General features: G+C 36.1%; 4 protein-coding genes across 12 annotated transcripts; 1 reads left to right on the forward strand and 3 right to left on the reverse strand.

Annotated features, from left to right (window-relative positions):
- Positions 1-2240: 2240 nt before the first annotated feature.
- On the reverse strand, positions 2241-3848 carry LOC122277437 (CEN-like protein 2). The gene is made up of 4 exons (XM_043087416.1): positions 3593-3848; positions 3354-3415; positions 2850-2890; positions 2241-2737 (listed from the first exon to the last, which is right to left on the reverse strand). Exons 1-4 carry the CDS (start codon positions 3788-3790, stop codon positions 2520-2522), a joined length of 519 nt encoding a protein of 172 aa, XP_042943350.1. The 5' UTR covers positions 3791-3848; the 3' UTR covers positions 2241-2519.
- Positions 3849-6718: 2870 nt separating this feature from the next.
- LOC122275909 lies at positions 6719-15008 on the forward strand. The gene is made up of 5 exons (XM_043085251.1): positions 6719-6975; positions 9042-9304; positions 9412-9623; positions 9777-10041; positions 14498-15008. The coding sequence occupies exons 1-5, from the start codon at positions 6882-6884 to the stop codon at positions 14792-14794; spliced, it is 1131 nt and encodes a 376-aa protein (XP_042941185.1). The 5' UTR covers positions 6719-6881; the 3' UTR covers positions 14795-15008.
- A 1140-nt stretch (positions 15009-16148) lies between these two features.
- Positions 16149-16992, reverse strand: LOC122275910 (germin-like protein subfamily 3 member 2). Its single transcript, XM_043085252.1, has one exon. It carries the CDS (start codon positions 16942-16944, stop codon positions 16279-16281), a length of 666 nt encoding a protein of 221 aa, XP_042941186.1. The 5' UTR covers positions 16945-16992; the 3' UTR covers positions 16149-16278.
- Positions 16993-18996: 2004 nt separating this feature from the next.
- LOC122275907 (protein ABSCISIC ACID-INSENSITIVE 5-like) lies at positions 18997-25012 on the reverse strand. 9 transcript variants are annotated; one of them, XR_006228719.1, is made up of 8 exons: positions 24785-25012; positions 24596-24681; positions 22020-23167; positions 21062-21133; positions 20925-20954; positions 20420-20516; positions 20226-20289; positions 18997-19551 (listed from the first exon to the last, which is right to left on the reverse strand). XR_006228719.1 is itself a non-coding variant. In XM_043085249.1 (7 exons), exons 3-6 carry the CDS (start codon positions 23112-23114, stop codon positions 20421-20423), a joined length of 1293 nt encoding a protein of 430 aa, XP_042941183.1. In that variant the 5' UTR covers positions 23115-23167; positions 24596-24681; positions 24785-25011; the 3' UTR covers positions 19787-20289; position 20420. The 9 variants fall into 9 exon arrangements, 5 of the variants coding, with proteins under 5 accessions (XP_042941183.1, XP_042941182.1, XP_042941181.1 ...); XR_006228718.1 differs by having other exon boundaries at positions 20226-20306; positions 24785-25010; XR_006228717.1 differs by having other exon boundaries at positions 20396-20516; positions 24785-25009.
- Positions 25013-25549: the final 537 nt, after the last annotated feature.

Raw genomic sequence — 25549 nt, forward strand, 5'->3', positions numbered from 1 at the left:
AAAGAAAAATAATCAGAATTAGGTATTTTGGGTTCTTTTCAAATAATGGAGTTTTAACCCAAATTATAGCTAACTTTGAAGCTTTACCGGAACTTTTATCCTCCGCGCGTCATGTATTGTACATAAAAATTAAATAAAAAAAAAATCTAGAAACTATCAATTTCAGCAACACTAGACGGAGTCACGGACGGTATAGAATTCGAATCCATTTCTCAATTGCCTTCTTTAATCATATCTTACGTTGAAAATTATTCAGATTTCTGAACTATAAGCAGTGACGGGGGTTGTTTCAATTCAGGATTTATTTTAACTTATCTTATTTAATAATTATAATTTTTAAAATTTTTAAATAAAATATAATAAATAATTTAACTTTTTAAATATTAAAAATAAAAATAATATAAAAAATTATATTCTAATAATATTTTCTTTAACTCTCAAATCTCATCTCAACTAAACTTTTTAATGCTGTATTTGGGTATTGAGGTATTTTCAACACTTCTCACTATTATTTATTACTTTATTATTATTTTTTATCTACTTTTATTACTATTTTTTACTTTTTACCCAATTTTTATTATTATTCACAATTCTCCTTAACACTTCTTAATACTCAAACTCATCCTAAATATGTTATTAGCTAAGCATTGAGTAGTAAAAGGAATGTTTTGCTCAACTTAATTTTATAAAAATAAATTCATAAATTTATGAAGTAGTTAGATATGACACGTCAGATTATAAAGTTATTTTATTATATAATAGATCTAATGTTTTACATAAATATATATCAATTTATATATATATATATTTTTTATACGTACATTTGGAGGAGGGGGGCTCTCGAACTTCAAACCTCCATTTTGAAAGCTGGGGCAATCGGGCAACAGGCCTTTAACAATTTATAAATTTACTTTTATAAAATCTCTTTATATTGTAACGTCATTCTCAATAACCATACAATATAATTTTTATTATTAGTAAATTAATAACACACATCTTTATTTTTTGGACAGCTAGCCAGTAAAATGGTGTTTGACAATTTTACTAAAAAAAAAATGTCATATACATTATTTAAGATAATGATACACTTACTATTCTCTTACCACCCATCACTACTATATAGTATATTTGAAAATTTTGATTTTTTATTGTTTTTTAAGTAATTTTTTAACATATCCTTAATCATTAAGAAAAAAATAAAAAATATATACAAATTTATTAATAATCACTTCTTTAATTATTAAGTAAAAAATTTAAAAAATAGTAAAAGAGTAGTAGTATGGTAGTGAGCCTATCATTATTTCATTATAATTACTGACCAACAGATGGCTAATCCATTAAGAATAATGATAGACTTGCTGCTCTCCTACTACTCATTCACTACTATTTTTATTTACTTAATAGTTAATGAAGTGACTATTAATAATGTTATGTATTTTTTTAATAATTAAGGATGTTAAAAAATTATTTAATAGAAAATAATTAAAAAAATTTAAAATACACTAAAATATTAAAAAGGTGATAAGAGGGTAATAAGTGTATCTTCATCCATGAAGAAAACCTTACAGTAGTACTTGAATTGGCTGGTCATGGGGGCTTAATTTGTTGTTATTCAGAATAAAACGTTTGCAGCCATTAATAGGTACGTATATATACCATTACAGCAAAATTTATATTTCCTATATATGGAACTATTCCCAATTATGGTAAACTGTGAAGGTCGACGACAATGTCAAAAAACGTCCCGCCCACGTCCAGCTATGCACTTCGCTCTATACGACATGTAATTCAGAAGATAAGGGAGGTGAGAAACGATGGCCGATGTGATACCGATGTACGATCGTCCTTACTTTTCTTCAAGGCTCAAGCTTGGAACCAGTGTGTGTAACATTGATGAAGCCAACATACTCATCTGGAAACAGTAAAAAAGTTAGACAGAAATGCACGTTGGGTTAGTTCCAGATGTCCTTTATAATGTGATCCTGCCATTGAAAATAAAAGGCTTCGTTTTCCACATGTAGATTATAAGTAGATATAACTATGAGTAATAATATTTATAGTGGTAGACTGTACACATATTATATAATCATTTAAGAAAAAATAAATTTCATTATTAAAAATTTAATTTTACTTATTTTTTTCAAAATAATTATATAATACTTACTCTATTATTGTAAATATCATTTCTCATGTACCATCCCAGCTAATTTAGTCTTTGACAGAAATAGATCACAAAGACATGAGATTTCACTGGCTGGAAAGCATAAAATGACAGCGTACGCACGTCACATATACAGATCAGGGAGTGATTCTTTTTATCTGCATACTTTATTTAATCACATTATCACATAGACGGTAATGGATCGATCTAGGACAGAGATCTAACACTTGAACAAAAGCTTAGTAGCTAGATTATAAGTACTCCACTTTATTCTAATAGCTAGGTTTCTGCAGTAACATGGAGTTTTGTTTTTTTTTTTTTTTTTTTTTTTTTTTAGCTTCAGTACTTAATTGGCTATCTAGCGTCTTCTTGCTGCTGTTTCTCTTTGCGCATTGAAGTAGACGGCAGCAACTGGGAGGCCGAGATCGTTTTCTGCAGCAAAACTTCGGGTGTTGAAATTATCCCTTGAAGAAGGTGGCGTTACTGACTGCCTGCGTCTCTGCTTGAACAGAACAAACACAAACCTATGGATTCCTATATTAGGCTTTGGAACCTCATAGCTCACTACCTCCCTTCCTGTAATGTACAAAAACCCACCAAGAGATCAGTTACTTACAATAGATCAACACCCTAGCTAACTCTGTAACTCTCTTTTTATTGATTTGGAAGAGATGATCAATAAACATACCAAATGTAGCATCAGTTGTGCCAGGAATGTCTGTGACTACCCTGCAGATGTAATTTACAGTATTAGTTCTGCCAGTTCTATTTTAATTAACTTAATATATTAAATCATACTTCCAAAAGTATATTTCCATCCTTTTGATCTCCCTGCATATTGGTTTTCTTTTTAGATCGAAGTTTGAATTTTAAAACCGGTACTAGTAGTACTGTTCTTAATTATTCAGCAGCATATAATTAGATTACATACATTAATGGTCACGCTGAAACATTAGTATAAGAGCACAGAGATAAACAAATATATATGTTCTGGCTGTGACAAAGTTAGTAAATCTTTAATCTTGTATATTAGAAAGTATATATATGCATGTTATCTTTTCATGCTTAATTAAGGGCATGACATGAGATCATCATGTGCTAGTATGACCAGTACAGCCGAGAATTCTTGTCAAATTGGCTGTTTGTAATTAAGTTTGTTTTTTGTTGGACAGAGCCAGAGTTTATGGGTTACCAGTGCAGGTGCTCCCTCAAATAAGGATCACTAGGGCCAGGAACATCTGGGTCTGTCATGACCTGCATATAAAAGGAACACAAAAAAGGTGCACATAAAATCATCAAGAGGACTTCAGCAGTGGAGATATATATATATATATATATATATATATGTAGAAGTAAACATTAATGCATATGTATATGCTATATGCAGGTAAAAGAGGAGATAAATTAATGGAGGAAATTATTTCAATATACCAGTGTAAAACAAGATCTCATATCGCCCCCTTGAATTTCAACCTTAGGTTTGGTGGTGACTGTGGAAGGATAGAATTCGTGCCCATTGTAGACCTGCTTGGTATTGTAAGTGACAGTCATTTTTATGCTTCTCGTGAAAGAATCGAGAACATCTCCAATGACTCTCCCAACAATGAGAGGTTCTGACATTTTTGCCATTGAAAGAGCAAGCTAGGCAGAAAAAGGAGAGAAGTTTTCTAGGAAATAGGGCAGGCAAGATAAGTTGCGAGATTGTAGTTGGCATGGAAGCTGAAGCACCTTATTTATAGTACTTTTGAAGTACCTGCAAGTCACTTCAGACGAAATGTGGCTCCAGATTGAGTATAAAAAGAATAGAATAAGGGAACATCTAAAAAAATCATATCGCTAGGCCCGTACTAGTACTCTCTCTGTAGCTCTCTATCTAATGTGGGGCACATCAAGAGTTTAACGCCTTGCTTTCTATAAACTCTTTTAACAGTACGTGAAGCCCGGCCTGATCTCACAGTACTGCATGGGTTCCTAGCAGGGAATTGGTTCGAATTGATTGCCTGTATTCCTAACCTATAATAATATCTTGAAACTATTAGCACGATATATATATATATATATGTATTAGCTAAGGGAGGGATCGAGATTAACAAAACACACCATTTTTTTCCTTACCAAATTATAAAGCCTAATCGCATCGAAGGAGAACGAAATTACATTAACTTTGGTCGTCAGAGAAAGTAATTAATGAATTACTTGTTTGGGGTGTATTAAAAAAAAGTACCTTAATTGGCTTGGCACCCGAACGAGTTTTTTCTCAGAATTAGTCGGAAGAGACATTTTAATGAAGGGTACTAGCTACTGCATGCGGCACAAGCTATTCCTAGCTAATTTCCTACGTATACAACAGTTTCAAATTTCATGAAAGGAATGATGGGCAAGCTAGACTTTGATGTAGGCCGGTCGCTAGCTAGCGCAATAATGAGAAGATCGGATAGTTTGTAAAAATTGAGTACGTCCAAATATGCGGCGGGCATGGCCGGATTTTCCAACTAGCGTGCCCTCCCAGCAGAATATATATACAGGAGTACTGGAGACTCACTTGATATATATAATTAATGCTCAATCCTTGTCACATTGAGCGTTCAAGGCCAATTAATACTTTCCTAATAAATCGTTCTTTGATGCAAGAGCTGCTGGTAGCGATGCATTGATCATGATTTGGATCCTCAAAAGTTTTTGTCTAAACTCTAATTAGTTCTAGAGCATGATCAGAGGATTTCAATAAGGTGGAGCTCACGTGGATGATTCTTGGACTAGAGAGGCGTAGATGTCATGTCCTTGCTTTTCAAGTTGTCATTCCTGATATCTCTCTAATCTTCAAAAGAAGAAAAAATAAATTAAGGAAAAACAAGAAACCTCTATGCATGGATTCTTCTTGAACGTTGATCAAGGCTAGAACTCTTAAAGGTAAGTCATCTTTTGCATTTAAGGTTATACATAGGGGAGAAATCGTTGAATGGAACTCTTAGAACTTTCCTAAAACACTCGTGCACCATGGAAATTTACCAGTTCTAGAGATTCTTTCAGAGCTTTATGGCATAAAGGAACTCCACCAAAAATGGCGAGGGCAGTGAGCTGAGCGAGTGCTTAGAGGTCATCTCAAAGTAAAAGAGATTCAGTTCCAAAATGGGAAGGGTTGAAGAAGGTGGATTTTCCATAACTTGAAGCCCAAGTACTTTTGATGTATATGATCCCAAACATGCATGCTGTACTAGCTCATCTTCATGTAATAATGCACCATACAATATATATATATATATATATGCATGTACGCACCATCTTTTATTCCCCCCTAATAAGGATCCTTATTCCTTGATCACCCGCGTTTGTCTAGTTTTTCCTAATATTTTAGGAACAATCGTGTTTAGCATCGATCGTGATGCTTCCAAGATCTATATAACTTGAACTTGCTTTGATATCTTTGAGAAAGCTAGATGGCAGAAAAATCGGATGTAATCTATCATATGATATATGCATAATCCTATTTTACAATCATTTATATATACAAATATATTTCAAATTGAGGGTATTTTTGTAAAATGATGTTATTTATATTTTATTTTATGAAAATATCCCTCTTTTGAAACACAATTATGAAAAATATTGAATATATATCATTTTCTTGATAAAAAATTCAACTCACAAAGGAATGTTAATATTTTCTACTTTTTTTCTTATATAGTTAAGAAGCATATCATATACGTTCATCTTTGTTTCCTGCGACTGCAAAAAATAACGCACATTATTACCTGAGGAGGTCTTAAATTTTGTTACCCGGCCGGTTGAAATGCAAATGAAAACAGTATTTATGAGGAAGAACGTAGATCAGTCTTTTGGGTCTGCGGCAACCAGGCTTTAATCTTGATTATCCAATAACGATTGGATTGGGCTTCACGACGGTTCCGGAGAAGCTTTTTACTTCACAGTTGGGCCGATGACCAATAGCCAACATAGGTTAATGGGATGATGATTAGGTGGCTGCAATTCTGGAGGCCCGGGATGGGATCTTTTCAAATTTTTAACAAAGAATTTATTTTATCCCTCAAAAATTATTATTATTATTATTATCATCATTTAAAAGAAAAAACAAGATTAGAATTAAATAGACACATGAACGACTCTCTCGTATGTGAATTTTCTTATTTTCTTTTTTAATAAAAGGGGTGGACGTTCGAATTTAAATTTTTTATTTAAAAAATCGAGTTATATGCCATCATATTATTATTATTATTTTTATTCTACTTTGAGGTGTAACGTCACGTTATGTCTAATATTTGAATTTGTTTATTTCCATTAAGCTGTATTCGTGCGTCTCTCTCTCTCTCCAAACCCAAAAAAGAAAAGAAAAAGAGAATGATTAACATATCTTCCTTTCTAATTGCAGGAATCAATTTGACAAATTACTGATGCCTACCTGTATCCTACAGTTTAAGACTGATACTCATCCAATCCAAGGAAAAGTCAAAATTACCCACAAAACTTTTCCATTTACACCACTCTGTAAGGTTCTAAACTTACGGGAAATTAGTAGAATAAACGAGGCCTTTTCAGTCCTGTAAAGTTGTAAAGCCAAGATTTCAGTAGCGAGACTCTCCGCAGGCCCCAGCATCAAAAACTCAAAACCAAGTACAACACGCTCTCTGATCTCTCTCTCTCTGGGTCTTTGACTTTTGGGGTGATTTTGTTGCTGGGTTTTCGTGGGTAATTTGGGGTGGAAATGGCGGGGGGCGTGAACAGGAAGATATCGGCGGCGTCTGCCAGAGCTCACACCAGAAGAGCTAAGCAAAAAAGTTCCTTTCAGCTTCCCTCAGGTAGGTTGTCTGTCTTTTCGTTTTCACCAGATCCATTGCTGTTATATGATTAAATCTTTCATTGTTCCTCGTTCTTATCGTATATACATCGGAACCATTGCATCGTCTCTATCTTGGTCGCTATTTAATATTTTATTATTGCGAAAGAAAAGAATGCCACAGAAATTAGGCTTTTTTTAAGATATCTATAATTTTTCTATATAATTGATCAGTTGATTATTACGAATTAGATCAATAGAATGTATAAAATGGAATTTATATGCAATTATTATTTTTTTATTATTATTATTTTTTATATAAGTAATAAACTTTATTGAACGAATGCAACTAGGCAAAGCCCATGCACACAGGAAGTATACAAAAGAGACACCTAATTACACTCTAGCAAGCCGAGAGGAAATAAAAAAGTCATGAACATTCCCTCCCTTTAGTACGATAGCAGAAAACCATTGAACCAAAGAAAATACAAAAAAGTTCCAGATTCCCCCCACTGTTCTCTCCTTGTTGTTGAAGCATCTCTCAGTTACATGCAATTACATTTTAAGATGGTTTTTATGTAAAGATTAAGAATTGCGTCTTCTAGTTGGAAATTCAGTTGTTGCTCATGTAAACCTTTTTCTATGTGATGGTGCGAAAGAAAGTTTTTTACTTGAAACTTTGAAAGTTGGAACAAATGGGTACCTGTCCATGGTTGTCGGTATCTCATGGTAGACATTCTTATCGTCTTTTTCTTTTATATTTTCATAGTTTCTTTTAAAGTTAAAACTATTGCAATTGGGAATTTCGAAAGAAATATTTATTTAGTTTTTCAATTAAAAATGGCTGAGAAGTAGTAAATAAGAGATCTTACGTAAGATTGAGGTACACGTGTTATTATAGATATAGAATAAATAACTTAACAAAAAGTTTTTAAGATTTTTTTTAAGGTTTCTTTGTACTTGAGAAAAAAGAATGAAGTCCAATATAACTTAAGATTATACTTAGCCATAATTTTTTATGCATATATTTGTAAAACCATAACCCCTAAGGATTGGCTCAGTGGTATTCTCCATCTAGGTCTAAGATTCAAATCTGGGGGGTGCAAACAATTTGTAGGGGCCCACGTCCCATCAGTGGAAAGCCAATGAGTTTTACTTGATCCGTGTGATGAGGACGTATTACATGGGTTTGGGGTTTAACCAGGTAAAAGACACTTGTTTGTGCGTTCTGCAGAATTCCTCTTCATGAAAAAAATATATGTAAAAATCATGATATTTTATCTATGTTTTAATGTTCCAAAATTCTTTGTGATGCAAAATTCAAAACCTTTGAAAGTGATTCACATTTTCACGATTTAAAAACTATGTATCTCCCCCCCACCTCCCCTCTCTCTCTCTCTCTCTCTCTCTCTCTCTCTCTCTCTCTCTCTCTCTCTCTCTCTCTATATATATATATATTTCTATGTTATAAACATTGAAGGATTGTTTCCTTCAAGTGGCATCTGTTTGCTTGGGAATAGTAATCCACGGTGACGTTCAAATAACTAGTACAAACATTTGTTCTATACTGGACAGTACTGCACAACTAACTGGGTTATGGTATAACTAGGTTATTTTGTTCAAGAAAAAGACTATTTACCTGGAGAAGCACTATACCCAATATGTGTATTTCCCAAAACCTTTAGCGGGTTTAATATCCCACTTCTTGTGCATCTCACCATAATATATCACCTCTTGACTTTGAATTCTAGCTTAAAGAACAATGCCGTTAATCACAAACTTATGCTGCTGGAACAGAATTTTCTTTTTGCAAGTTGCACAGGCGTTATTTGAATATGTGCTTGAGAAAACCATGGCCTCAACAGCACTACCTGACAATGGCTGTTAAGACCACTTCTATAGTTTATAAAAAGCCATTCATTCTAAATAAATGCGATGCAGAATAATCATGTCGTTGGTATAGTTTATATTCTCAGCCTCTGGAATTTAACAGGTTGATTAATTTTTCTCTCTCCATAATTTAGTAGAGTTGCTCAATGTTTTATCCAATCCTTGTGCTGTTATTTCCTTAAAGCTCAAAATTTGCAGGGCTATTAAAGAAAACAACAGTTTTGTTTATGGTGGGGTTTCTAGCATGGGCTTATAAGGCAGTCCAACCTCCTCCACCGAAGATATGTGGTTCCACTGATGGTCCCCCTGTTACAGCACCAAGGATCCAACTTAGTGATGGAAGGCATTTGGCCTACAAAGAGCATGGTGTGCCTAAAGAAATGGCGACCCATAAAATTGTCTTCGTCCATGGTTATGATTCTTGCAGGCATGATGCTACTGTTGCCAAAACTCTATCCCCGGTACTTTTTCATTGGTTTACTGTAGTTCTATATTCTTGTGCCTATCTAAGTTTAGATATGATATTCTTAGATTTGTTATTGTTTGAATTGATGGTGGGTTCTTCCAGGATATAGTTGAAGAGTTAGGGATCTACATTGTTTCTTTTGACAGACCTGGTTATGGGGAGAGTGATCCTAACCCAAAGAGAACAGTGAAGAGCATGGCTTTGGACATAGAAGAACTTGCTGATCAGTTGGGACTCGGATCCAAATTCTATGTAATTGGTTTCTCCATGGGTGGGCAGGTTGTTTGGAGTTGCCTCAAGTACATACCTCACAGGTATGAATTGTCTTAGCTGTATAAATAAATGCAAGAGAAGAGAGGGAGATATAAAGAATGCCTGCATTTGTTTGTGTAGAGAAAAAAAGAGAGTTTTCTACCTACTGTTTTTATACCTTTCTCTTATGCATGGGATACTTGTAACACTAACAGGCTAGCAGGAGTGGGACTATTAACTCCAGTGATTAACTACTGGTGGCCTGGTTTTCCTGCAAATTTATCTACTGAAGCCTACAACCGACAGTTACAGCGAGATCAATGGGCACTTCGTGTTGCTCACCACGCTCCCTGGCTTACCTACTGGTGGGAGACACAAAAATGGTTCCCTGCTCTTAGCGTTGCAACTCTTATTCCTGATATCCTTTCTCACCAGGATAGAGAACTCATGTCTAAGCGTTCCGACAGGGAAAACTATGTGGTTAGTATCTAGCTTTTCTTGGAATTTTAACGTCTCAAAATTTCTTTGATTTTTTTCTTTATTTAAATTGAAATTACTTCACCTTACCTTTCTGTCAATCTGATGAAAATTGCTGTGGAGTGAAGACGATTCCCAGTCACATCAATTACTAACTTGCTTTTTCACTGCCTCATGGTCTGACAGTATATGCCTAATTAATGATTGTTATTTGTGACCAAGAAAGTGTTCTTCTGAGATTTTAACTTGCTTGTACTCCTGGAGATCTTTGTTATGACATCGATAGAGAGAGTAGTGGTATGAGATTAATTGTTGATGGCTTTTTATTGGCACTCTACCAACATGGACAAGCAAAGATTAAGCTTTTAACAGGGATTTAAAGGATTGGCTTTATTAAATAACAAGGGATCCCCTTGCCTTAAGCCTCAGGAAGTGCTAAAAAAGCCAATTGGATAACCTTTCACCAAAGCTGAGAACCTTGCTGTCAATGTGCACCATCTAATCCATGTACACCACCTATCCCCAACAAGTACAACAAAAAGTCCTATTTGACATGATTGTAGGCCTTCTCCATGTCTAACTTACACAAGAGACCAAGCTTACCTGCTTTTATTCAACTATCAAGACATTCGTTAGCTATAAGAACTGAATCTAGGATCTGTTTTCCCCGTACGCATGCATTTTGTGGGTTCATAATGATCCGTCCCAAAACTCTACTCAGTCGGTTTTTGAGGTCCTTGGATATAATCTTATATACCCCATTCACAAGGCTAATGGGCTTGTAATCCTTAACCTTCGATGCTCCATCCTTCTTGGGAATAAGTGCAATAAAAGTGGCGTTAAGGCTTTTCTCAAATTTTCCAACCGAAAAGAATTCATGAAATATCTTCAATAATTCCTCCTTCACCACTTCTCAGCAGGTTTGGAAGAAGCCTATAGAAAAGCCATCCATCCCTTGTGCTTTATCTTTTCCCATCTTTTAACCCGCTTCATGAACCTCGGCCTGCTCAAATGGCCTCTCCAACCAGGAGACATGCTGTTGTTCAATGGACTCAAAAGTTAGCCATCGATCTTCGGCCTCCACCCCTTAAGTTCAATAAATAACTGCTCAAAATAACCAGCCACATGATCCTAGATCACCGGGATCTTCGTATGAACAGCTCCATCAATATTCAGCATCTCAATGGCATTGGTTTGCCTATGAGAGTTTTCCACTCTATGAAAGAACTTTGTGTTAGGATCACCTATCACCTTCTTTCAGCCACAAAGCCTGTGATTTTTGCGGGCAAGAAATCTCCTCGAATAGGGTGACCCTTTCTAGTTTTGAGACCAGTTCTGTCGTCCGAACAAGTTCCTCTAATGAAGTTGGTTGTCTCTCTTGAGCCCTTTCAAGTTGGCAATGTTCGTAATATCCAGTCATTGGCTAACACTCTTGGTTGTAAGGCCTCTTCATTCCATAAGAATTATCTTGGGATTCCTTTGGGGGCCAACTCTCGGGCTAAAACTATTTGAGATGCAGTGATTGTGAAGATTGAACGAAGGCTGGCAGGTTGGAAGCGGTCGTATTTGTCAAAAAGGTGGTAGAATTACTCTAATAAAAAATACTCCCTCCAATCTACCTACCTATTTTTTATCATTGTTTCCAATTCCTGCAAGTGTGGCGGCATGCATTGAGAAACTGTATTGTGACTTCCTTTGGAGCAGACTTGGGGATGAGTTTAAATTTCATTTGGTTAAGTGTGGTACGATATGCTCCCCAATCTCTTCTGGTGCCTTAGGAGTAAGTAACCTGAGATTGTTCAATCGGGCTTTACTTGGGAAATGGCTCTGGCGCTATAATACCGAACTTGAAGCTCTATGGAAGTTGTGTTTTTTTTTTTTTTTGATAAGTAAGAAACTTTATTGAAATGAATGAAACTAGGCGAAGCCCATGTACACAGGAAGTATACAAAATGAGACACCTAATTACATTCTAGAAAGCCGAAAAGATGCCAAAAACTCATGAACATTATCTCCCTTTGGTACAATAGCAGAAAACCACTGAACAAGAGAAAACACAAAGAAATTTGATATTTCCCCCACTACTAGCTCCTTGTTGTTAAAGCACTTGTCATTTTTTTCTATCCGTAAGCACCACATTAAGCACAAAGGTATCATCCTCTGCACTGCAGATAGTTGAGAGCTATTATGATGTCTATTCCAGCATGCTAATAGGTCCACCACACTCTTAGGCATAACCCAACTCAGCCCAGCCCTACTAAGGGTTGGTTTAGATGGTGAAGTATTCTACTATTTATTATTTTATCATTACTTTTCACCTACTTTTTACTACTATTCACTATTATTCAATATTTTTTCGTTATTTTTTCACTACTCATAGAGTATCTGAGAATCAAACACAACCAAAGAATGCAAGCCCATAACTCCCTAGCCACCTCACAATGTAAAAGTAAATTGTCAATCGATTCCCCATTCTTCTTACATATGCAGCACCACTTCATAACAGTTATACCACGTTGGGTTATGGAAGTTCTATGGAAGTTGGTGATTGATTCTAGATAAGGAGGCCTTTTTTTCTTTTTGTTTTGGGGGGGGGGGGGGGGGGGGGTGTTCTAAAGAGGTGAGCAGGACTTATGGTGTGGGTTTATGGAAGCATATGAAACGAGGGTAGGGGGCCTTTGCTCATCATACTAGATTTGTGATGGGAGATGTCTCAAGAATTAAGTTATGATATGACATATGGGGTGGCGACAGAGCTCTCAAGGACTTATTCCCTGAAGTGTTCATGATTGCACGTGAGAAAGAAGCTTCAGTGGCCGAACACATGGAAAGGGTTGGGGATTTATTCCAGTGGAATGTGCGCTTCACAAGGGCGGCCCAAGATTGGGAAGTCAGCAACTTTGAGAATTTCTTCCAGCTTTTATACTACATGAGACCGAGCACTCAAGGAGCTCATACATTGTGGTGGACACCTATTAGGAAAGGTACATTTTCAATTTGCTCTTTCTATAAGGCCCTCACACACTTGCAAACTAATCACTTTCCGTGAAGACGAATTTGGAGAAACAAGGCCCTCCCCCTGAGGGCGGCATTTTTTGCCTGGATAATAGCTTTGGGGAAGATTCTAACAACAGATAACCTACGGAAATGTGGGGTGATCATGGTAGAATGGTGTTGTATGCGTAAACAAAGTGGGGAGACGGTAGACCATCTCCTACTACATTGCAATATTGCTAGAGCACTTTGGGTCGAAGTATTCAGCAGGGTAGAACTAGCTTGGGTCATGCCTTCTAAAGTGGCCGAGCTTTTGGCATGTTGGGTAAATCTCGGCAGTATCCCACAAATTTTAGCAATGTGGAAAATGATTCCTATATGTCTTCTATGGTGCATTTGGAAGGAACGAAATGACAGGACATTTGAAGACAATGAGCGTTCTATGGAGGAGATCAGATTAATTCTTGTTAGAACTCTTTCTTTGGGCCAAAGCTGTAGATTTTAATGGCCTTGATATTCATGAGTTTCTTGTTTCTCTTTCTTCCTCCTAAATAGGTGTTATCTCTTGTATACCCCTTGTGTCCTTGGGCTATGCCCATTCTTATTAATAATATTTTAATTGTTTACCTATTATAAAAAAAAAAAAAAAAAAACAACGAGAGAATCAAAAGCTCCGCCCTCATTGTTCTCTGGGCATAGGTTTTGGCCTTCTATGTACTGCTTTCTAGCCTTTCTTTTCTCCTTTTTGTCTTGCAAAAATTCTACACGGAAAGAACATAGAGGCAGGGTTGCAAAAAATTTTATTGGTAATTTTATTTTGTAGCCTCATTTGTTTGAATCAATGCTTTTGAAGGACCTATAAAGGATCCCTTGAAAAGATAAGTATTGTGAAAGTATTAGGACATTAAGGGACAGAAATGCTACCGTACTTTTTTGCAACTATATTCATTTAGTTGCTTTCTAAAGCTGGGACATTTGAAATAGACCAACTAATCCATATGGATCCCTCCTGTGTACTTGGAAATATTTTTATCCTCAATAAAGTCCTTGTTCTACCATAGTTGCAGGGTATTGTACCATCAGCCTTGATTTTAAAAATGAATGGGTGTCCCTCTTGTATCAGAATCACAAGTTCTGGTACACTAATAACATAATCGAACTTTTGAGACAAGATTAAGGTTTCAGCTCATTTTCTCATCCAAATTTAATGCTTGTTGACTAATTAATTAAACTGTCTGATGGACACAAGTTTAAATAGAATTTTTGTGTAAAAATGAAGGGATTCTTTTCAGCTTTTTCCAAGTAGATGAATTTATGCAGCATCACCAATAAAGTAGAATGTTCTACTCTCTCTCTCTCATTTTATTTGGGTGATCGATGCGGATTTAAGACCAGAATTTCTTGCTATTACGATTAACATTATTCAAAACAAAATGTAATTATGTTCTGAATTTGGCTTCCTCAGGCACAGGTAAGACAGCAAGGAGAATACGAGTCCCTCCATCGTGACTTGAATGTTGGATTTGGGACCTGGGAGTTCAGTCCCATGGATCTGGAAAACCCATTTCCAAACAAGGAAGGTTCAGTCCACCTGTGGCAGGGAGATGAAGATATGATTGTGCCTGTTACACTGCAACGTTACATTGCACAACGGCTACCATGGATTCACTATCACGAGTTAGCGGGTGCTGGGCACCTGTTTCCCCATGCTGATGGAATGTGTGATAGTATCGTTAAGGCAATATTGATAGGGCAGAAGTAGGCTTCCCTATATGTAATGGGCTACCCCCGGTGTGCCCTGTGCATTATTTTCTCCTTGATGTGGTAATCTAAAATTTCTTTTGACCATTTTGATCTGTTTGATAAATTCTGTACCCGGCATTAGCATTTTCATGGACCGTTGTATTATAATACAGTTACTAATTTGCTATTATCGAAACAATGTAGCCTGAATAATTTGATCTTGCGTTCGTTGAGTGGAAAAGTTTCATATATCCAAGTAAAGGCCAGACTCGAGTTAGGAATGCCTGGTCGATGCATGGGGTTCATGTTGAGTGGAAGAGCAGGAGCTGGTTGTTGTCAGAAGAAAAACACAGCTACTGACGGAGTTTGTAATGAAAACGTTAAAAAGTTTGGAGTTTACACATACATGTTATGAGCGTATTTATTTACACCATCTTTCATGAGACAGGCGAAATTAGTGTGTACTTCTTATTCGTTAATGGTTTGGTAATTGTTTTCCTTTTGTGTATCAGTATGGTTATGCTTGCGATTACAACTTGGGCGGTCATCCGCCTTGTACGGGCTAGATGGCATCGATCCTAGCCAAGACCCTGCCCAAAAGGGGGCTATTTTACTCCTACCCCACTCCCATCCCTGCGTGCATCTAGGTTCAGCTGCTCCCATCCAACCTCCGGGCGGGTAGGCATGGACTCCCATTTGGTTTCTCCACTGGGAAACCAGGTTTGGTTTGGCACATAAAAATTCTAGTCTTAACATCAAAATTTTCATTTCATCATTACAATTTTTTTAAATTTCTATACAAAATATAATAAATAATTTAACTTTTTTAAATTTTAATATAATAATAATATTAAAATATAATATTTTAATATTTCATCTTAAAATTCAAAATTCTTATCTCAAAATTTTCTGCTACCAAAAGGAACCTAAGGCTGCTTGGATAGTCCGAATACTTTATTATTATTTATTATTTTATTATTATATTTTTACATATATTTTTATTATTATTCACTATTATTTAATATTTAAATATTATTTTTTAAATAGAATTCATGAAATATTTGAGAGATCAGAGAAATGATATTTTGCAGTCCTAGAATGTGCAAGTCTCACGTATTCTTTTTAAAAAATGTAAGTAAATATGAGACCCACTTGAAAAAATTATTTTTGAAATAATCAATTCTACTTTTTTTCGAAAGGAGTATGCGGGGCTTGCATATCTTAGGATTGAATGTAACATTACTCTTGAGATCATCTTATTATCCAAAGGCAACCTTAAAGACATGGATGAGATTTAAAATTGACTTGTTTAAGGCTAAAAACCAAGAGAAACAGAGGAATAGAAAGAGAGACGGAGAAACAGAGAAGCTTGATAAAGAGATGAAGACGTACAGTCCATTTAAATGACCATATAATCCTTTTACAATCCACAAACAATACCAACTAAAGCAAAAATAGTACGTGAAAAATACGATGCATTCTTTTCAGTTTTCACCGTCTACCTCACACCCTGGGATCAAATTTTCTCCTCATCCTCCCAATTTCCTTCGGACTCAATCCGAAAGTCTTCTCTAAGAGCTCCTCATCGATTCCAGATCCAAAAATGGCAGCTGGGATTTTTTGTGACCCGGGATTTTGGCTATTGAAACTACCAAATATGGTTGCCGGCTTATCACCCACATTCATTTGGAAGTGCACTAGACCTCTGGGGAACACCATGACCTCTCCTTCCTCGATTGTTCTAGCAAACACCCGGTTGCCCGAATCCACAAAGCCCGAATACACACTTCCTCGCACCACATAAGAAATTTCAGTGGCTCTTGGGTGGAAATGTGGTGGATTAATCCCACCAACTTTAAGGTCAGCTCGTATAAATGACATGCCTAGAGTGTTAATGCCAGGAAAGATTGTTGGGTTCACTGGTATGGCTGCCAGGCCTGTGTCTGAGAAGTTGCCGGCGCTCTGCATACCTGAAAACACAAAATCATCGACGGAGGCCTCGGATGAATTCTTACATGGGAGAATAGCTAGGTGGGCAGTTCTTATTGAACCGTATCTTGGGTTTGGTATGCAAAAATCCTGAACTGGGTCGGGGTCTGAGGCCGAGATTATAACACAATGGAGGGAGAATGCTAATGTAACAAACAAAACTGATAAAGGTGGGGACATTTTTCTATGCTAACTTCTTTTGATCAATCGGATTATGAGTTCAGGTTTTGATGAGATTTAATTTATAGAGGCAGATAAGATTTGTAAAGTACTAGAATGCCCTTACTTTTTAAGTGGGGGATTGCATGTGCAGTCCTATTGATAAATGAGGGTAAAAGGGAAAAAATATCATTTTAAAAATGATATTATTGTAATTTTAAAATTATTTAAACCATAATTGCATAGGCTTGCATGAGCAGCCTCAAAATAGAGACGGTATGTAAACTAACTCTTTGAGTTAAGATGGATTTAGTAATTTGAGAAATATATGTTTAGATGTTAGATTAACCCTAAAATTAAACTGAACTGAGTTAATCTCAGTTGAGTTTAACAACTAAACGGAGCCTTGATGGATTAGATTATAAGAACATAGGATTTGAGAATTTCATTTCCGAGATTCAAGGAATATGTATAAGAAGCTGATACAATACAATAATCTAATCTGTGTCCCACCAATAATAATCTCCTCTGCCTATATATACGAACAACTAGCTTATTGATCATCATTCGAAAAAGTAACTAAATAATAAGTGGGATTTTCACGCCATGTCAGACACGTTGATGACAACCATAATAGGTTCTCGATGTCTTTTTTCACGTGACTAAAGGTGACCGTATTCATGTATTAATTTACACGACATATGATAAAATAATTCCCTGAAAGTCTAATGTGTAACCAGTAACAAAGGAATAGGTCCATGGATACTATGGTAAGTTTGGCGTTACCTTTGCTTGGGAGTGAAGGGATAAGAGGCCAATGAATCATGGGTTTCTCAGAATTGCGACTCAACAAAAGGAAAGTAGGAGGAGGAGGCGAAAGTCATGAACTGTGCCGTTTTCGGTTCGGTGACATGTTTTTGATACTTCTGAATGCTTAAACTTGAAGCAATAACATTCGGCCCCTTGTCCTTTTTCCTTCGCGCAGATGCAGCATTGGATCGAAAGGCTGCTTAATCAGGTGTGATTACCGTCTACTTAGCAATGTTGTGGGATTATTCCAGATCATTATGGGCAGTTCATACATGACTTCTCCATTCATTTAGGGATTGGTATAAATATTTTTGCAGAAGTTTTTGCAATTAAAGTTGGTCTCTCTTCGTGTTACCGGCTAGGTTTTTATGACATCATTGTTAAATCAGATGCTTTGATGGTAGTTAACTGGTATAAAAATAAAAAAAAGCTCTCATTGCATATATGTGAACATTTGGGAAAATAGAGAAGGTACTGGGATGACAGATGGTTTAGCTAACCTTAGAGCAACAGGTACTACGTTGTCTTTTTCTTCTACTTTACAATTACCTTAGCAATTGTATGGACTTTTTGTTACTGATAAATCTGGTTTGTCAAACTTTAGATGAAAATAGCATTTTTTAGACACTAGCTTTATATTCTTCTATTATACTAGATAACTTGAAACAATTATTGTATTTTCTTGGAATATATGAGGCTTTGGTTTCAGGATTTATGTAACCCCAAAGCTCTCTCTAGTTTGTATAAAGTAATCCTCCACAATAAGAGAGGGTAATCAATAAAATTGAGGATACCTGCTCCTCTCTTCTAAAAATTAAATAGCATTGGCAAGCCATCAAAGTAGTTAATGACATCATAAACCAACATGTACATACATAATTCCTACCCATCATAATAAACTTAAGCTAGCCCACATACTAGTCAAATTATCAGCCCCCTGGTAACTTGTAATAGTACTCAAATTCATGGTTTGGGGTTGAAAATGCTGGCGTGCTTGTAATTTTTCCAGCATCACAAGGAGTTAGAACAAAGGGACATAATTTGGGTGAAACAGGGTTTATTTGTAAAAGTAGGGAAGTTGATATTTGGTTGTTCTAAAAAATAAAAAGAAAAAAAAAAACGTGTTAAGAATAAGGCTTAAGGTTGCGTTTGTGTAGTGAGATAATATCAAATATTTTGTAAATAGTAATGAAAAAATAATAATAAAATATTAAATAGTATTAAATAGTAAATAATAAATAATAATAAAATAATAAATAGTAGTACCCAAACGGCTAAAGCGATGGATAAGATTATTCTAAGGAATCGATCACCTCCCTAGCTCGCTTCAATGGCGTCCGAATAACTAATGCAATATTAGTAGGACTTATTCGATAGTTACAAAAAAGAATATATATATCAACAGCACGCCGTTTGGGAACTAAACTAGCTTTGACTTCTTTGTCCCGCCAGTATGTCGTTTGAGCTTGCACACACACTTGCAGCCAACATTAATATTGTTCTGGGCCGAAGTGGGTGCGACATGTTTCACCCAGGTTCCGTTTCTAAGCAGGGCATCAAACTGATCAGTGTACATAGCCTTTCTCCGTTCGGGTGTGTAGCTGCCCCAGTGGACCATGAAGGTTCTGTCTTCTTGAGTGTGAAGATAGACTAAGACACGGACAAACGTACGTATATAGAAAGCAATGCGTTTGGTAATGGATACCGGGCAAGAATATTTCAAGCAATACTCAAGTGAGTCTATGCTTACAGCTCTGTATCATCCTGGAAGACTCGGACTGAAAAACAAGAGCACCAAGTGCAAGAACCGGGCGCTGTCTGCAAGAACCTTAGAACCATAAGAGCCAGGCGTTGTCTGCAAGCTATGCAGAAGGGAGTATATGTATATATGTATATATATATACATGTAACGGCCAAGTACAGCATCAGGTGCAGCTAGCTTTTGATACATTGATTAGTTAGTGATTAATATATTATAAGTGATGCCAGACAGAATTTACATTAATTCTAGCGGCTAGTTTCAACATATAATCGAGACAAAGAAGAAAAGAGATTCGCTCAAAAACATAGATAAAATTCTGAAAATGATTGATTAATAGTACAATTTGAAATTTCTTTACAAAGCCAATAAGCCGGACTTAAGTAATTGCAAAATTCGAAATTATGAATCTAAATTATTATATAAGAAAAGCTTAATATCTTCCTTAGACTAAGAGCAATATTAGTTATTTTCTCTCGAATCATATATTTATGATCATTTTTGCCTTGTTAAGAAATATTTGAGTTCAAGTTTGAAAGTGATTCTGATTTCAATTTTGACTTAATTTTTTGTAGGATTCTTATTTATTTATGTATTTATTTCTCATATAATAATTTAGATTTTTCCATTTAGTCTCAATAAGCTAATCCTATGTAATATTGCATCGCACGCATCATACAATTATGATTTAGTTGCTTCACAATGGGAAAATCGAATTTCTTCTCATGATCACCTTCATCCAATTAGCTTTTGATCTTGCTTTGGTTTGACCCTTTCAGGTTTCATTCCTCGATACACTGCATAAAAGGTAATTCTGCAGGCATATGCATGTACTGCCGCATCAGAACAAGTGAGATTCTACAATGCTGCAACTCAAAACTCGAAATATGAGTTCACAATTACCATTGATCAAGTACTGATCCTTACATCACAATGGGCAACTTTGGTTCCTTTTCAACACCCTCAGTTTCTCCTTAGCTTTTTGAGCCTTGGTTTGAACTTTCGTTTTCATCTCTTCAGAATACTGGTAGCGATGGAGAAGGATTTTAAAAAAGAACATATAATTATAAAAGATATCATGAAAAAGAAATGCATATTATACAAGGGTTTTGCAGAAAGATTTTGACAGCAAAAGAGGAATAAGCACAAATCTAGAAGAGTTTTTTGAAAGAAATTCGCATCAAAACCACAACTCCGGCCACATGGGAGTTACGGCCCTATCAGGTTGCAAATCAGCAAAAATTTGCATACCTCAAGCATATGGCCATCAATTAATTAATCAAATACGCAGTTCTTAATCAGCAATAACACATGATAGTCTATCCAACACAGGTGGGATTGGTTCCGTACTATATGTAGATCCATGGCCGGTAAATGTAAAAGCGTATGATCCCTTATGCATATTTATACTAAAAGAAATTACGACAGTTACCTGTTGGTTTCTTTTCCTCTCAATTTCTACCTGTTCGAAGAGGAGATCAAACAAAGCAAGACTTGTAATTAGAGTAGTTTCCATATGAATGTGAACCTTTTAAAAAATCAAACATTCGATAAATAATATGCCATTACCAGAGCCTGTTTAAGGTTTGTGTTCTCGTCTCTTAATTGGTTCAGTTCTGCTTCTAGTTCAACCGTGTATGCCTGTAAAAGTAAATTAAATTAAAATTGCAGGAGAATATATCATGGCATCATCTGTAGGATGGCAGCACTGTCCATGAGAAGATCATTTAGACTCAAGGGGTCTTCTCAATCGTTTCTCAGAGAATTCCAAAGAAGTGTGTTCCTTAAATCGATATTCACACTGCTCCCATCATACTTTAAAAAAAAAAAAACTAAACCCGGGGGGATTCTAATTTACAGGAGCATGTTTTTCCTTCATTGCACTTCTATTTCATTCCCTTGCAGTGACTTTGGAGAGATGCCAGGAGAATTACCAAAACGAAAACAATAAATTTGACAACAAACGTGACAATAAAAAGAGCAGAGCCATACAATTTGACGTACGTACTTTGTCAAAAAATGCAAGTTTATAAAATAATTTTTCATAATTCCCATTGTAAGTCTAACATTTGGGCAATATTTGGCTGCTACATGTGGAAAGGTGGGATATTTCTCTTCGCAATTTAAGCCTCGCAATATTGATACTTCATGTCTTTAAAACTTCAGCACTAGAACTATGCCTCTCGTTGTATGCGTTCCTTGATGAGCAATCGATCAAACTAAATATGACTAGAACCATAAATAAGCTGAACGATGTACGAGGTTATATGATTTACAGAAAGTACTAGCTAGTATTAATTGATGATCGAATCTAGTCTAAATTCCTCTAATTAGACGAGTTTTAATTACATTTAAATTACACTATTGATTTAAAACTGGAGGCTTCCTGCCAAGTTAATTTAGGAATTACTATCCAAGTTAATTAATTTGCAAGACGCAACCGATATCACAAACATGTGAAAATTAGGCTTTAGGGAAGCTCGCAAATTTGAACAATATGTACTGGAAGAAACAGTGGATTTATTACCTGTTTCCTGGCTCTAGATCTGGCCGCGGACTCTCTATTCTTGATCATCCTCCTTTGTCTCCTCTCCACCACCTTCTCCACTGGACCATCTATGATCCTCTTCCTTCCCCTTAGTTCCCCCATGTCCAGTCCAAATTGATTGCCCGAGTTATCAACCTGAGTTGTGCACAACCCATCAGAAGAAGCAGGACTAACCGGTGCCACCACTCCCATTGCTGGCGCCGCCCCATATCCACCGCCACCATTCACTACCCTTCCACCATAACAAACAGGCGCCGGCGGCCCGGGTGGGTATCCCCCACTCCTCTTGCCATTTCCAGCGTACCCTGACGACTCTCCAATCGCCCCACCACCACCCTGTGGCATTGTTTGGTGAGTTGGAACAGTACTCACACCACCAGCAACACCAAATCCTGTTGTAGACCTAGTTGAGAAACTAGGACCCGCTGTGGAATTGTTATTCTGGTATAACCCGTACTGCTGCTGAGGTTGGGGTTGAGATACTGGCATTGTACATGGTTCCCTCACCACCCCTGCTTTTATCAGAAAATCCTCCAAGGTCATCTCTTCGAAAGTCGGCTGGCGAGCTCCACACTCGGGATTCTGAATGTTATCACCATTTTTATGGCTAGTACTATTACTCTGATGCTGTCCTTTGTGGATTTCAGACCAAACTTCGTCCACCGTTTTCCTACAGAGAGGTGCCGGAAGCGTGAGCGAACCTTGTCGTGGCAAGCTTGGCTGCTTTGCTTTTCCCATCTCAGTATGCGCTTCGCTTTGAGACAGCTGGGTGTGGCTGCTCATATTATTAGCGGCGATAACATTGGTGGTGGTGGTGGTGTTGTTGACAGCTTGGTTTTCTTCGGCAATCCAAATACTGGTGAGGAACTCATCCATGTTCATGGACCCGAAATTCTTGCCGCTCTCGCAGAGCGTGTGCTGGAACTCGTCGAGAGTGAGGGAGTATACTGAGGATTGTCTTCCGAGCGACGAGACACGATTGATCTTGGGCTGTTGATCTGCTAATAGTGACGACTCGACCTGGCCTAGTTCGGGGATCATCTCGGACTCCGTGGCCACCATCTTTGTCATCATGAAGATCAGATTGCAGCTAGTAGCTAGGTGATGATGATGGCAATTAAATGCACCTGCGCTTTGGAGCGTACAAGACAGGGTTTAGGTTAAGCTTAAGCTTAAGGAAGGTCATGTTAACAGTGCGCACAAGCAGTAGCCCAGCGTTTCCGAGCAAAGAGACGCTGTTTTGCGGAATACACGAGACGAAATTAATGACTGTCACCTTAGCCGATTGAACGACTTTGGGAGTTTGATTCTTCGAAGCTTAATTTAAATATTGCAGTAGTCATGTTTCTTTTTCATGCCTAATAATTTGGCTGATTTGGTTAATTTTAAAAGAAATTCATTTATAAAGTTAGTTATACGTAAAATATATCTAATATATCACATTAAAATATATTAATAATTTATGAATTTACTTGTACAATTTTATTTTTATTTTTAAAAAAATAATACTACATACAGTTGTAAAATGTGTAAATGATGTGCAATCGTTTTAAAAAATAGTGAAGTCCACAATTAAAAAATTAATTTTTATTTATGTGAATTTCTTATTAATTTATTTTTTTTTAAGAAATTACACGATACTTGTACAATTACAACTTCAAATATTAACTATCGTTTTAAAATATAAGATGTTTCTACAAATACGGATCAAATTGAAAATAATAATAACAGTAATAACTATATATAAAAAGTAAAGAATTGTTTTCTAAAAAAAGCATTTGTATTTAGTTACAACAACAGCACGATGGCATTTTATTCCTCATCACTTCGTTTCTGACACCAAATTAAGTTAAAAGAAGAACATCCACGTGCACCGATTCAGAAAAATTAACATTGCTGCTTAAAGGACAAGGGTGCGCTGAAAACATGGCACATGGTCTGTAAGATCTTGATTGCACGCACTTTCAAGCAATTATATATATATAGCATTTATTTGTGTACATGACATTGATGTTGCGTTGGTACTTCTTCTTGTTTGGATAAAAGTGAAGATGATCATGCATACTAAACAAACTCAAAGATACATATTAACGAGTAGAATATTTGTACTCGTTAAGTCATAAATTCAGTTTTTCAAACACTCAAGGGTTTATATGTATATATAAGGTAATAACTTCTATTTACTTTCTCAGGTCTATTCCCATCGTTTTCTCCTCAATAATAATATTAGCTTGTAATTAACCAATGATCACTACCAAATCCCACCTAAAAACTATCGTCAATGCATGCACTAATTGTACTGAAAAACTACCAAAAACAAAAAACACCAATATTGAAAAGCAGCTGCATGAACCTATAAACCCTAACAACTGCATGTCTTCGGGCTCAGATCTGGTATCCACTTCATGAAAAATAACGAATATGATTCGGAATAAACTGTTCCAACATAGCTTGGAGCCCAGAAATAAAAGAAAAGAAATAAAAATGGAAGAGTTGTTCACAATACACCCGCAATCATAATCGAGGCAGATAAATATAGCATGTACAGAACATACCTGATTAATTATGCTCTTTGCTCCACCTTTTAAGTTTTAATCGTATTGGACCTGAGATCTCGTAGCTTCGAGGTATCCAGTAAAGCCTACATCACAAAACGGCTACAAATGAGTACATCATGTTCTTTCTCAGCTTATATATATATATATAGATATATGAAAGGACCAAATCTTTCGCAGAGACAGTACATGAGTTTTAAGATCAGAAAAAGGAAGGTTTGTTGGGTTTAGGAGTGTTTGCACTTTGCAGCGACAATTTCTATATGGTGTCTGCTTCTTCTCTGAGTCTGCAGCTCGACCTGCCCTCGATCTCTCTTCCTCTATATACCCGGCGAAGTTTGGGGCCCCACGCAACAGGTTTTTGGATTATATAGCCACACTGCTCAATAGAAATTCAGAGGGGAAAGTCCCATGCTCGGTCCTCTCGCCACGTATCGGCCAGGTGTCTTCACTTCGCTCCTTACGGTGCCGCCTCTATTCCGAACCCCCAAGCAGCTCTCCAATGTATTGCCCATGAGCTTTCCTACGCATAATTCCAGACATTATACGCTGTTATTTTTTTTAATAATTTATTTTTAAAATTTAATATTCTTAAACTAATCGAATTATTTATCTCATTATTCATATATTAAATATTTAATAAAAGAAAAAAAAAATAATAATAAATATATAGTGCATAGACTATTGATTTAGAAATTTTCATTGCCCATACCCCTGTTGGTCCTCCCAGCTTTTAATTTTTTACTCTTTTATATATATAAAAGTTATAAATTTCATACTTTTTATTACCTATCTATCCCATTTGTCTGCAGGTTATCATAAGATCTTTTTGATTATATATTTCATAATAGTTCACATATATATGTTTATATTTATTTTTTTAAACAGATTTTATTTCAGGCCAGTTTATTGACTTGAAATCAGCTAGAAGTGATTTTTTTTTTTTTTTTTTTT

This window comes from Carya illinoinensis, chromosome 9 (assembly GCF_018687715.1).
Source record: "Carya illinoinensis cultivar Pawnee chromosome 9, C.illinoinensisPawnee_v1, whole genome shotgun sequence".
NCBI classification, from domain to species: Eukaryota; Viridiplantae; Streptophyta; class Magnoliopsida; order Fagales; family Juglandaceae; genus Carya; species Carya illinoinensis.